A 14,893-nucleotide genomic window follows, 5' to 3' on the forward strand; every position below is an offset into this window, starting at 1 on the left:
ATAATAGCAAAAGGTTAGTGTATCAGAACAGAGTTTAGTTTATTCTAGGAACACTAGGAATTCTAGGTTGTTTTAGCATTTGAAAATCAATCAGTGTAATTCACCACTTAACAAAACTTAAAGAGGTAATATAATTCTCTCAAGAGAAAAATTGTTTCATGTATTTCGCCCTGGTTTCATGGGTTTAAAAAACATTTAGAAAACTAAAAATGGAAGTAAACTTCCTTAATCTCATCAAGGATATCTACCAAAGCCTATAGAAAATAGCATACTTAATGGAGACATGTTGAAACCTTTCCTTCAAAGTTTGGGAATGAGGGAAGGATGCTGTAGCAGGCTGAATAATGTCCCTTCCCATAATATATCCACATTCTAATCCCCAGAATCTGTGACTGTTACCTTATTTGGCAAAAGGGACTTTGCAGATGTGATTAAGTTAAAGATCTTGACCTGAGGAGATTATCCTGCATTATCTAGGTGGGTCTGGTGTAATCACAGTGGTCTTTATAAGAGGGACATAGGAAGAGTCAGAATCAGAGGAGAATGTGATGTGATGATGGAAGCAGATATTGAAATAATGCCCTTTGAAAATGGAGGAAGGTGCCCCAAGCCAAGGAATATAGGCAGCCATTAGAAGCTGAAAAAGGCAAGGAAAGAGATTCTCCCTTCAGAGCCTCCAGAAGGAACCAGCCCTGCTGACACTTGACTTTGGCCCAGTGAAACTGATTTTGTACTTCTAACCTCCAGAACTGTAAGAGAATAAATATGTGTTATTTTAAGCCACTAACTCTATGGTAATTTGTTAGAGCAGCAGTAGGAAACTAATGAGAGGCCCCCTCTCAAGACTCTGTTCAACTTTGTACTAGGGATGCTAGCCAGTACAATAAGGCAAGTTAAATAAAATGATAAGGCTTAGAAAGAAGAAATAAAATGTCACTGTGCATAGACAACATGCCAAATAAATCCACAGAAAAACTGTTAGAATTAATAAGTGAATTTAGCAAGTTGTAGAACCTCAAGGTCAATAAACAGAAATTGATTGCACTTCCATATACTAGTGTATCAGTCAGAATCTATTCAGGAGAAAGAAACCACATCAGTAATTTGAACAAGGAAAAAATATAAAGAATTATAAACTAGTAAAAGGTGATTAATTACTAGTAGGAATAAAAGAGAACTCTAAAAAATACAAGAACAGAAAGTGTAGGGAACAACTACTGTCTCTAAGGCTGAGAGAGAGTATCCAAGGAAGGAACAAACTTGGAAGAGTCCCCTACTTCCAACCAAGGCTAAGATTCAGACCTCATTGGAGAGGGTGTCACTCTGGCCCGCTGGATGGGGTGAAAGTTCACTGAGGTGTCTCAGGTCAGAGTTGGCCTGTAGCTAGTGGGCTAGGAAGAGAATGGAGCCACCCACTGTGGTGCCATCAAAACTCTCTTTGGGCTATGCACCACTGTGTCTCCCACACACTGCTGGCAAGGGAACCACCCACTGCGGTGTCCATGAAATTCACTAGAGAGTGGGTGCCACTGCATTTCCCACACACCTAGCAGCCATGCTATGCTGTAGAAGCAAGAAGCAAAGTACACCAGAGCCGTTTCTTCTGCTATGTCTTAGAGCATTCTTCCTCCACCCTCTGCTGACAAAGCCTAGCATTATGCCAGGTGCCAAAGGAGAAATATTTACAGGGTTCAGCTCCAATATCACAAAACACGGCAAAGAAAGGTAGATTTTTAAGTGGGTGGAAGTAAATTGATAACTGGTATAGGCAGCCATTAACTTTTAGATAATGAAAATCTTAAAAGATACCATTCACAATAGATAATCAAGTACCGAGAAGGAAACCAAATGATTGATGTGTGAGATTTCTAAAATATTATTAAAAGAAATAAAAAAGAACTGAAATACATGGGTGGGTATTACTGTGTTCAAGGGCCAAAGTTGTCAAGATATAAATTCTCCCCAAATTGAGCTATAGGTTTAATGCACCAAAGGGGCATGTACAGAATGTTCTTAGCAGCACTGTTTGTAATAGCACCAAACTGTAGATAATCCAATGTCCACCAACAATAGAATGGGTATATAAATTTTGAATATGTGGAATACTATACATCAATGAAAATGAAGACACTACAACTAAATGGAACATGGCTGAATCTCATGAACTTAGTGTTGAGCAAAGGAAGTAAGATTCCTCCCAAAATAGTTACTTTATGATTCTGTTTATATATAGATCAAAAAAGGCAAAAAGTAAATTATAGTGTTAGAAATCAATATAGTGACTCTCCTTGGGAAAGTGGGAGGTGATAGTAATTATGAGGGTCCACAGAGGGGGCTTTTGGATATTGGCAATGTTGTATTTCTTGTCCTTGGTGGTGGTTGCATAAGAAACTCCTTTGTGATAATTCACTGAGTTCTGTATTTGTTTTGTGAACTTTTCTGTGTGCGTTAAACTTCAATTAAAAAAAAAAAAGAATTATGTCCTTAGCAGGTAAGTGTTTGGGGAATCGTCTTGGTGGAAATGTAAAATGGCTACTCTTTTTTTTTTAAATTAATTTATTTTTGGCTGTGTTGGGTCTTCGTTGCTGCATGCAGGCTTTCTCTAGTTGTGGCAAGCAGGGGCTACTCTTCCTTGCAGTGCGTGGGCTTCCCATTGTGGTGGCTTCTCTTGTTGTGGAGCGTGCGGACTAGGTGCATGGGCTTCAGTAGTTGTGGCTCGTGGGTTCTGGAGCGCAGGCTCAGTAGTTGTGGCGCATGGGCTTAGTTGCTCCGCGGCATGTGGGATCCTCCTGGACTAGGGATCGAACCCATGTCCCCTGCATTGGCAGGCGGATTCTTAATCACTGCACCACCAGGGAAGTCCCTGGCTACTCTTTCTTTCTCTTTTTTGCTTTTTAATAAATTTATTTATTTGTTTGTTTGTTTATTTATGGCTGCATTAGGTCTTCGTTGCTGCACGTGGGCTTTCTTTAGTTGCCTCAAGCGGGGGCTACTCTTCATTGTGGTGCACGGGCTTCTCATTGCGGTGGCTTCTCTTGTTGCGGAGCACGGGGTCTAGGTGTGCGGGCTTCAGTAGTTGTGGCACGCGGGCTCAGTAGTTGTGGCATGTGGACTCGAGTGCAGGCTCAGTAGTTGTGGCGCACGGGCTTAGTTGCTCCACCGCATGTGGGATCTTCCCGGACCAGGGCTCAAACCCGTGTCCCCTGCATTGGCAGGCGGATTCTTAACCACTGCGCCACCAGGGAAGCCCCCTGGCTACTCTTTCTTGACAGCAGTTTGGCGATATATATCAAAAGGCTTAAAAATGTACATACCCTTTGATCCAGCAATTCCACTTCTAGGAATGATCCTAAGAAAATAATGGAATAGTTTCACAGCCGTTAAAAGAATGATGTAGATCTATGTTTATTAACGTAGATGCATGTCCATGATTTATTGTAAGTAAAAAATCAGGCTAGAATATATATGTTTGTTATGTGTGTGTGTTGCCATATGTAATACACGTATGTAAAACATGGTACAAAGTATATTTGGCTTTAAGAAAGGTAAAATATATATACATTTATATATACATGTTTATATACATGGAAGAACATATCTTTAATAATCAGAAAAAATAAAGGTATTTATATTTCAAAAAACTACATATAATTTTAGGGGATGAAAGGATATTACCTGGGAAAATGAGACATGAACAATATGCCCAAATGTTAAAAATAAAAGTAATCTTTTATCCTTTATATCCTTTTGTGTTTTCAAATCTTCTATTATAAACATACCTTACTTTGTTAATAAGAAAAGCAGGGCTTCCCTGGTGGCGCAGTGGTTGAGGGTCCGCCTGCCGATGCAGGGGACACGGGTTCATGCCCCGGTCCGGGAAGATCCCACATGCCGCGGAGCGGCTGGGCCCATGAGCCATGGCCGCTGAGCCTGCGCGTCCGGAGGCTGTGCTCCGCAACGAGAGAGGCCACAGCAGTGAGAGGCCCGCGTACCACAAAAAAAAAAAAAAAAAAAAAAGGGAAAAAATAGAGTATACCCAAATTCTGATTGCTTACCCATAACAGTAAAGGAAAGATTTGCAGAACCCCAAAGGTTATTCTTCCCTCAGAGTCGGGTGGTCTGGTAGGACAGATCATAAAGGAGAGCAGAGGCACCCAGGCCTCAAAACCAAGGCTGTCTGCTTGCTCCATTGATGAGGTTGCATTTTTTATCAAATTATCAACCAATTATATGGGCTTTGTTGCTGTTGTCATTAGGAAAACTTTCTGTGGGCCAGTGGGCTTTTTCCATGGAGAACGTTTTGGGGCTGAACTTGCCATGGAGATCCCTGAGTTCACATCTGGTAACCACAGACAAAGATGGAAATATTGACTACATGTCCAGCTTCCAGGATATCCACATTCAGAAACCTGTGAAAGAGGTAAGTGAAACACAGCCCCCGGCTAAAACCTGGCTGGCGTCAAACAGCCTTTGGACGACTTTTAAGAGTTCCTTAGTTCTTTGAAAAGTTGGGAGTGGAATCGTCTAATGGGTGGGCATGGCACTCTTAGGAAAGACCTAAGGGGGATCTTCCAGATACATTGTGATCTGTTCAGGAAGTTTGTGTGTTCTAAGGATAGGCAAAAAGAAAAAAGAAGAAAAGTCTTCTGCAAGCAAATCTGTGTCACATATGTGATTCTTCTCTTAAGTGCTGTCTACCAGAAGGGCATATATGACATCTATTCTTTCATATAATACTCTTTAAAATACTCAACATACTCCTATTAACTGTCAGTAAGTATAGACTTACTGATATGACATCTTATACCTTAAAGAATTTTAAAATTTAGAATTTCTTATTAAAATGGAATACCCCAGGGAGAGTTGTCAGACCCCCAGTACTTATTAGTTAACAACCCATCAGCAATTAGTTATAATATTGGGCTGAAAGTGAGTTGATGGGAACTAGAACTGGGGTGATTGTTTGCAGGAGAGTTGAGAAGTTGAGCAGGAAAAGGGAAGTAAAACTGCACGTGGGAAACTAAAATATCCACAGAAAGGAGGCTTTTGGCTTCACTTGAGAGACATTTTACCATGGTGGCTAAGCTCCTAGGCCTTGGCTTCAGGCCAAAATTCAAATCCCACTTACCAGCTATGTGAACCTTGGGAAACTTACTTTACCTCTCTGTCTTCCAGCCTGTAAAATGGGCATAATAATAGTTCTGTTCCGTGGGGCTATTGTTGAGGTGTTGCAGTTTTCTTATGACAGGGCCGAAAGTAAGCTCATCACACGGGATGAATTATGCCGAGGCACAGCAGTAGAGGGCTGCTGCTGGCTCAGGCAATACAGCGCCGTCTGTCCTGCTGTGGTAGCTTTTATTTAAGCATTATCTATGTTTTCATTTTAAGACTTGTTTTCTTAACATTCCAGAAATGCCAAAGCAGAAACATATGCTTTTATTGATTATACAAGCAACAATGGGCTTTCTTGAAGACATGCCGTGCTTCATCCTTGAGCGCAAAAGCAGCACAAGGACATTGCCTTGTGTTCCCATTATTCTGATTATACTGAAGTAGCACAAGGACATTTCCTTGTGTTCCCACCATTCTGATTATACTGGGGACATCTCATGGATCAGTGCCCAAAGCACTCAATGCTTCTTCGCAGGCCCCCGGTTTGCCGGGGGGTGGGGTGGGGGGGCTCAAAGCATCCAGGACTGTTTGCAATTCTGGCTTATTCGCATGCCCCCGGTTTGCTGGGGGGGGGGGGCTCATGGGTCACGTCTCCTTTCCATGTCCTCAGTTATTCCACTACATTGAGGACTGAATTAAATAATCCATAGAAGCTGTCAGTGCAGAGCCTGGCACACAGATTCGCTTTGGCCCGTCCCCTAAGGAACAGAGACTGCAGGCGCTACAGAACGCAAGAGCATGGTCTTTTATCTGATTTAAGAGGGTTGGGCCTCCAAGGAAGGCCTGCCTTCTCAAATTTCTATCTAAATCACATACTTCGAATTGGTGACCATGTTGTGTGTTCGTTACTTTTACTAAAATTGACCTGTTATAAATTCTATATGTCTTAACACTTAGACAGTCTTTATTTTAGGTTCAGTCTACTCTGATTGAAACAGTGTACAGATACCGATCTGACCTGCAAATCATCTTTAATGTCATTGACTCTAATCACTCAGGTAGGTTCACTTTGATTGGTTCAGTAGCAATAGAAAGCAAAGGCTAGTCTGTTTTTTTAAACCAGAATTCTGTTTTCATCTATTGCATTCTTCATCCAAACTTGATTTAACTCAGGGGTGGGGGGTAGGGACAAACTCATGTTTAATATTATTGTGTTTTTTAGTTTGGCCACAGACTCTCTATTCGAGTCCATATAGTATAGGCTTATATATCCATTAGTCAGACAAGAATAGCTCCTTTTATAAATCACCAGCACAGATGAAAAGATAATTCACTGTCCATTTAAAAATTGTACTTATTCCTGGCAATAAAAATCATTCCTAGAGTTCTGATTCTGTTTTGGGGACTAAGAACTCATTTTCTGCTTAGCTTTGATGTGCAGTTATTTATTTTCAAACTTAAAAAAAAATCATCAGATAATCCCCAACTGCAGAGACCATTGAATACCAAAAAACCAATAATCAAAACACAAAAGTAAATTACTGCCTATAGAAAATGGCAGAGCCACTGTCTGCAATCCTCTTTTTGAGTCCCAGGGTTAATTCTCCCTCTGCTTTGATGTAGCTCTCCTCTGCCCTCCTTCCATGTCCCTCTCCCTTAGGTTTTAGATCTTGTAATTTCTATACTACATATAGTACGACATCTACAATCTCCCCCGCCCCATTCCTTCACTGTTCACTCATTCCAGCTTTAGAAGAATAATCTCAGGATCACTTGGTAGTTGAAAGTGACATATTGTTTCTTATATCTACAATCTTACTTTTCCATTTCCTTCAGTGTCTCGATGGTCAGGCATGTTAGTGAGCTGCTAATTGGGACTATTCAGTCAGTATGGCTTTCCCCACCCCTCTCTAAGGTGGGTCTTAAAATGAACACTCATGACCTTCTCCTATATTCTTTTAGGCCTGATCTCCATGGAAGAATTTCGTAGCATATGGAAACTTTTCAAAAGTCACTACCGTGTCTGTGTTGATGATTCCCAGTTAGATGAGCTCACCGAAAGGATGGACTTAAACAAAGATGGAAGCATTGATTTTAATGAGTTTTTAAAGGCTTTCTATGTAGTGCATAAATTTGACAAGTTGAGTAAATCAGACACCAAGGTTGCTTAACAAGAATTAGGGCTTTCTCTCCTTGTAAACAGTTGACCCAAATCACTGACACAATCTTTGCCACGACCCTTGAAATTCATAGTGAGTAGTAGAGAAAAGTAGACCCCAATTCACACCATGAGCAGATGTATAATGTGGGTATTGGAAGTCCCTAGTAAACTGCTATTGGTAAGACTAGGTTAAATGTCAGCTGATAGGATTTGGCTCCAGTGGCGGGACTCACACTGCCAGGTAGTAACTGGATTTGAGCCTAGTGTTGGTCTCTTGGATGCCACCTAACCAGGAGACCTGAGCAGTTTGTAAACATATTGAAAAGAACCCATAGAATACCAGAGGAAAGTTCAACATCTGTGAGTGGTTGAGGGATGGGAGGAGGAATACCAAACTATTAAAAATATTTCCATCTTTAAACTGTAATCTTCTTTGGAGATATCATAAACCAGTGATTTTCAGCTGTGAGGGAACCACCTTCAGGGATGGGGGCCATATCAGAATCTGCGGGGGAAGCTGTGGGAGTGTATTGTTTGAAAAAGCGTATTTTTTTCTTGTCTGTTGGAGATAGAAAGTGAGTACATTCAGACTGAGCCCTATAGTTAATATGGTTTGACACCTTCACTGGTAAGATGGGGCCTTGGTGATGCATACGTTGTGCAATTTATTCTGCCATTCTGATGGCCTATCAAACATAATAAGAGATTTCTGTTTGAAGGTGAGTATATGTTTCATTTTCTTCTTGAAGTTTGAGAACTTTAAGATCTATGAATATGCCAGGTTAGATATCCTGCTACACACACCAGAAATAATGGATCACATATAACAAATATCTTTTAAAAATGCATAGCTGAGCTGGCAAGTAAGTAAAAGAAACCCCAGGGGCAGGGGGGACTTCCCTTGTGGCTCAGTGGATAAGAATCCGCCTGCCAGTGCAGGGGACACAGGTTCGATCCCTGGTCCAAGAAGATCCCACGTGCCACGGAGCACATAAGCCCGTGCGCCACAACTACTGAGCCTGTGCTCTAGAGCCCGCTAGCCACAACTACTGAGCCTGTGCGCCACAACTACTGAAGCTTGTGTGCTGCAACTACTGAAGCCTGCGTGCCTAGAGCCCATGCTCCACAAGAGAAGCCACCACAATGAGAAGCCCGTGCACTGCAACAGAGAGTAGCCCCTGCTCACCACAACTAGAGAAAGCCTGTCTACAGCAATGAAGACCCAACACAGCCAAAAATAAATAAAATTAAAAAAGAAACCCCAAGGTTAGGAAAAAAGAGAGCATAATTAAAATCATAGCAATATTAACTTTGGACAGGATAGACTTTAAGGCAAAGAATAATATCATTAGGTATAAAAAGGTCATTACTGAATGCTAAAAGGAATGATTCACCAGGAAGATGTAATAGTTTATGAACTGATATGCATCTAAAAAATTAGAGCTTTAAAATTGATAATGCAAAAGTTGACATAACTAATAGGAGAAATTGATAGAGGGAGATTTTTAACATACCTCTGTCAGTAATTGAGCACGTAAATAAAAAACTTGTGTATAGAAAATTGGACAACCCAGTTAATCCACCTGATCATGCATGTATATGTATACTCTGCAATCAGTTTTAGAGAATACACATTATTTCCAAGCACTTATGGAACATTTATAAAAACCGATCATGTATTAGACCACAAAACATATCTCAAATACTAAGCAATCAGTTAACAAAGATACTACATTTTCTGGTCATTGTGCATAATTTTCCTGGGGAAAAATATAATTTACTAATGCTAACTCAAGAACAATAGGAGGGGCTAAAGAGACACATAACCATTAAAGAATGTGTCGGTTTGGCTAGGCTGAACTACATTTCTCACAGTTTCCCTTCTTGTATGTTTCTGGTTAAGGTGGGCCACAGTGGAGATTCCTGAGAGTTGGAAGGCAAAGAGAAGCGGCAACCATTGTGTAGCTCCCACACGCTCTTGCTGAGCTGCCGATTCACCTTGTGGGTGTGAAGCAGCAGCTAGGCCTGCAATTGCTCTACAGTCCCCTGGCTCCCCTGTTAGCTGCTCCGATTCCCGGGACCACTGGGTGTGTTTAGCTCCGTGATGGCCGCCCGGGCCAGGTGTGTGTGTTTAGCGCCATGATGCGATTCTCGGGCCAGGTGTGTGTGTTTAGCGCCATGATGCGATTCTCCGGCCAGGTGTGTGTGTTTAGCGCCATGATGCGGTTTCTCGGGCCCAGTGTGCGTGTTTACCGCCATGATGAAGGGTCCTGGCTTTTTCAGGTCGCCAAGGCCTCAGGCTTTAGTCCGTTCTTGTGGGGTGCCAGCTTGTGCCTGTGGGTTTGAGCCTGATCCGGATCTTCCCTGACTGCCTGCCCTGTGGACTTCGAGCTCCGGAATCAGGTATGGTGTCAACAGCCTTACGGAGCCTGCTTAGCCAGCTCCCACATTTGCACAAGCCACTTCAACTGTTTATACACACACACGCACACGTATATATATCTCCTACTGGCTTGGCCTCTGGTTGAACCCTGATTGATACAGAATTTGGTACTGAGAGTAGTTCTGGAAAAACAGAATCTTAAAAAAACGTGTGCTCTGAGTGTGTATAAGCTGACGTGTGCAGAGCTTCTGCTGTGTTATCTCACGTGAAAATCCACTGCTCATCCCGGAATAGTTGTTTTAAGAAACGTCCAATCTCTGGCACAACCAGATGAGTCTTTTTTTGTTGCTTCCTGAATGTCATTTGGTTATTTATTCTCGGGCTTCCTCCTGCAACTCTCATTTTCTCCCTTGGGTTTCTAATCCCTGCAATTAATTATATGCCTTTGTTGGAAATGTTACCTAAAAATGTCCTTTGATTTTACTAAAGATATCATTTAATGTTGTAAACTTATGCCTGACACGAGTTGTGCTTAACCACACTTCAGTTTTACAAAGTATGTATATATACGTATATGTATATATTTAAAAAATTTATATGTATAGAGTTGTGAAATATCATTTTTAATTTATATTTCTTAATTGCAAATGAGATTGAGCATCTTTTCATTAGTTTGTTGGTCAGTCTGTTTTCTGAGAAAATGCTTATTCTTATCCTTTGCTCATTTTTCTAATAGCTATTTGTCTTTTTCTTACTGATGTCTAGGAACTTTAAAACGCTTCTTGGTACGAATTCTCTGTTCTTGATTTGGGAAGCAGATATCTTTTTTTTTTTTTAACATCTTTATTGGGGTATAATTGCTTTACAATGGTGTGTTAGTTTCTGCTTTATAACAAAGTGAATCAGTTATACATATACATATGTTCCCATATCTCTTCCCTCTTGCGTCTCCCTCCCTATCCCACCCCTCCAGGCGGTCACAAAGCACCAAAGCACCGAGCTGATCTCCCGGGAAGCAGGTATCTTATCCCAGTCTGTGACTTGATTTTTCACTTCCTTTCTGACATATGTTTTCAACTAAGTTTTAAATTTCAATTTATTTTATTTCAATTTATCAGTCTTTTCCTTTATAATTTGTGCTTTTTGCATCTTGTCTAAAAACAAAAATATCCTTTCCAACTCTGGAAATACCGTAAAGATACAGTGGATCCTTATTTGTGGATTTTGTATTTGCAAATTCACCTACTCTCTAAAATTTATCTGTAACCCAAAATGAATATTTACGGTGGTCATGTGCAAAGGAGTGAGTTTATTTTGAGTTGTACACATTCCCAGCTGTGGTGGGACAAGGCGACGTTCTGCCTTCTTGTGTCTGCTCTCATACTGTAAACAAGTGACCTTTTTGAGGTGTATTTAGTGCCTTGTTTTTTGCATTTTTATGCTTTTTTGTTGGCGATCTCGGTGTCTAAAATAGCCCCATGTGTAGTGCTGAAGTACTATCTAGTGTTCCTAGATGCAAGAAGGCTGTGAGGTGCCTTAAGAAGAAAATATGTGTATTAGGTAAGGTTCACTCAGGCCTGAGTTACAGTGCTGCTGTGAGTTCAGTGTTAATGAATCAACAATATATATTAAATGAGTTGTCTTTAAACAGAAGCACACATAAAACAAGGTTATGTTATTGATCAGCCGACTGAAATGTTGTGACCATAGGCTCGCAAGGACCAAACCCTGTATTTCACAAAGGAGCGATGCTTCAGTATTCACTAATTCATTATACAGCGATTATATAGAACATAACTACTGCAAATAATGAGAATCAATTATATTCTCTAAAAGTTCCATATATTCTCTAAAAGTTCCATATATTCCCTAAAAGTTCGTAATTTCATAGGGTTTAGTTCTGTTCATAAGATCTGATTGCTTCCTTTCTAGTCTTCAGTCATTTTATGTGTATTTCTTTTATAATCTCTTTCTGTTTCTCTCTGTATTTGGAGCTCCTGGGGGTAGAAATGGATGTTTCTTGTATGTGCAGACTTGAACAGGTTGGGTTGTTCACTCAGGGGCTTTGACATTTTTTATTGTGAACTCATTAGCAGGGCTTATATTTTTTTCTGTGAAAATCCCGTGGTATTTGGGTTGTGGGAGCATCTCTTCAGAGAAGTTTTTTGTTTGCTTCTGCTTCGTGTGTCAGGAGTATCACTGCTTGAGGAATAAATCTTGCATTACTTTTTCGTCTGCAGTTTCTGCACTATGTGGGTAGAGTAAAAGTGATGTGAATTGAGGTCCTGTGGTTTTGAATTCTCGGAGAGCTTTTCTTTTTTTTCTCCCACCCAAAGCCCTGTGTCCTGTGTTCTCTCTTGTTTTTAAATCCTTTCATAAACAGAATAGTCTTTTGAGGGTCTTGGCTTTATATAAAGTTCTCAGTTCCAATTCCCTACCTCCCAAAGCCCGAAGCTTCATTTGCTACCCCTGTGTGGGAATTAACACCAAACCCCTATAGGTTCTAGAGACAAATACCCGCTAGTAGCTCAAGCACTTACCCCTGTGCTTTTTCACTTCCCTCTTTGTTTTTGGCACCTGGGGATTTGCCTTTATTTTTCGTGGCCTTAGCTGTACATTTAAATGTAATTATGTTACATTTTACTCAGTACTTACAGGTGATTATAGTAAAAGAATGTTCAGGTTGTCTGAGTCCACCATATTGCTAAAAGCTGAGAAATAGACTTTTTGTATCCACTGCTATTTGTTCATAATCTTGAGACTTCGTATTTTTACCTGGACAGTGTTCATAATATGACATGGGGCTTGAATTATGCAACATGTGTCATTTACTGGGTCTCAATTTTTAAACTTTGTTAGAACTTATTTCTAAATAATTTTCTTCTTTACTGTTTTTTTTAACATAAATGAGACCATATTATACAATCTTTAAAAGACAGGGGCACACTTTTTTTTCTTCTACCTTTCCTCTCCCAACATAAGCATGGCCCTCACCTAGGGAAGTCATGTTAACTTCCTATATGGCCTCTTCCATATTTTTATCTGTCCCATATAGACCTATATAGAGCTAAATATGTCCTCATATACACATATATTTACATATACAGTACTACATAATCAAGGTGGTTTATTGTTATATGCTCTATAAAAATGATATTTTAGTATACATAATTTTCTGCATTCTGCTTTTCTCAACCAACAATACCTAGTTGAGATCCCTGTAAACTGTAATTCTTTTTCTTTTTTTTAATGTACAAATCATGAGTGTACTGCTTGGTGAATTTCCACAATGAATACACCTATGTGACCAGCACCCAGATCAAGAAACATTACCAGTGTCCCAGAATCCCCCTCATGCCTCCTTCCATATACCCCCCTCTACCCCAACCTGGCGGTAACCATCATCCTGACTTGTAACAGCATAGATTTTCTTTTAAGCCTGTTTTATGCTTTATACAAATGGAACCATTCAGTACTTCTTTTTTTTTTTTTTTTGCGGTACGTGGGCTTCTCACTGTTGTGGCCTCTCCCGTTGCGGAGCACAGGCTCCGGACGCGCAGGCTCAGCGGCCATGGCTCACGGGCCCAGCCGCTCCGCGGCATGTGGGATCTTCCCAGACCGGGACACATACCCGTGTCCCCTGCATCGGCAGGCGGACTCTCAACCACTGCGCCACCAGGGAAGCCCCATACTCCTTTTTAATGATATATTTGTGACATTCGTAATGTATGTAGTTATAGTTTGTTCATTCTGGTTACTGTATAATATCCTATTGTGTGAATATACCAGAATTTATCCATTCTACTGATAGGCTTTGGGGTTATTATGGACAGTGCTGCCAGGAATGTTTTTGTCCATTAATTTATTCTTTTTAATGGCTAGTATAATTTAGTGCTATGAAGGATCACCCTTTATTCGGCCATCCTGCTTTTTTTTTTTAATACAGTTTTTTTTTTTTTCCCGGCTACACCATGAGGCATCCCTGACCAGGGATTGAACCCGTGCCCCCTGCAGTGGAAGGCAGAGTCTTAACCACTGGACCATCGGGGAAGTCCCTGTTTTCTGTCTTTTAATAGAATATTTTAAGTTTCCTTTTATGGGTCTATGTTTCTCATATTAAATTTCTTCCTAAATATTTTGGGCCACTATTATAAATGAAAAACTTAACCCCATTTGCATTTCTAGGTAGTTATTGTTAGAGTAAAAAATTCTATTGTAATATATCTGATATCCAGCCTTCTTACCAAATATTGTTATTAATTTTAAAAGTTTTTTAATAGTGTTTCTTGGGTTTTCAGTGTAGGCAGTTATAGTATGAGCAGACAGATCTAATTTATATATCTTCTTTCAAGGCTACCAGAGATAGGAAACAAAAATACAGAATGCCCAGTTAGATATGAATTTCAGATAAACAATAAATTTTTCGAATAAGACTGTCTGGAAATATATATTGCATGGGACATACTTATCCTAAAAATATATTCATTGTTCATTTGAAATTCAAATTTAACTGGGTGTTCCGTATTTTGTCTGGCAACCCTCCACTTCTTTCCCAAAGATTATACCTGTCTTATTTTCTTTACATGTTGCATTCGATGACACCTCTAAGACAGTGGTTCTTACCCCAGGTTGCATTAACATCAGCCAGAAAGCTTTTAAAAAAATTTCTAGTGCCAGGCCCCTATGGTCAGAGATTGAATTGGTATATATTTTGGAAAGCTTTCCAGATGATTCTTATAGGCATGCGGGGTTGAGAACTACTACGGCCTTAAAGCAGTGTTAAATAATAATGGTGTTAGTGTGCATCCCTGTCTTCTCCATGATTTTAATTAAATATTTTTAGTGTTTTGACATTTAAAATAATTTTTGTTGGTTTTTGATGAATATCCTTAGTTTCCATCTATTCCTATTTTCCTTAAAGTTTTAATTAGGAATGGCTGATTTTAGCATTTATTAATATGCTTATATTTTCTCTTAGTTTTTTGATATAAAGACTCATATTGTGGGCTTCCCTGGTGGCGCAATGGTTAGGAATCTGCCTGCCAATGCAGGGGACACGGGTTCAAGCCCTGGTCCGGGAAGATCCCACATGCCACGGAGCAACTAAGCCCGTGTGCCACAACTACTGAGCCTGCGCTCTAGAGCCCGCAAGCCATAACTACTGAAGCCCGTGCTCCTAAAGCTCGTGCTCTGCGACAAGAGAAGCCTGGGCACCGCAACAAAGAGTAACGCCCACT

At 40.3% G+C, this 14,893-nt stretch overlaps 1 protein-coding gene across 1 annotated transcript in view; it reads left to right on the top strand.

Annotated features, from left to right (window-relative positions):
• The window catches only part of PPEF1 (protein phosphatase with EF-hand domain 1), a gene marked incomplete at its 5' end in the record, with an annotated part of 115,911 nt that extends 108,569 nt beyond the window's left edge, over positions 1-7,342 (top strand). Inside the window, 3 exons of the mRNA XM_082681669.1 lie at positions 4,257-4,420; positions 6,086-6,170; positions 7,075-7,342. Of these exons, the coding sequence (XP_082537795.1) occupies positions 4,257-4,420; positions 6,086-6,170; positions 7,075-7,283 (458 nt within the window). The 3' untranslated portion in view covers positions 7,284-7,342. The remainder of the gene's footprint in view (positions 1-4,256; positions 4,421-6,085; positions 6,171-7,074) is intronic.
• Positions 7,343-14,893: the final 7,551 nt, after the last annotated feature.

Source organism: Grampus griseus (assembly GCF_964374135.1).
Source record: "Grampus griseus genome assembly, chromosome: X".
NCBI classification, from domain to species: Eukaryota; Metazoa; Chordata; class Mammalia; order Artiodactyla; family Delphinidae; genus Grampus; species Grampus griseus.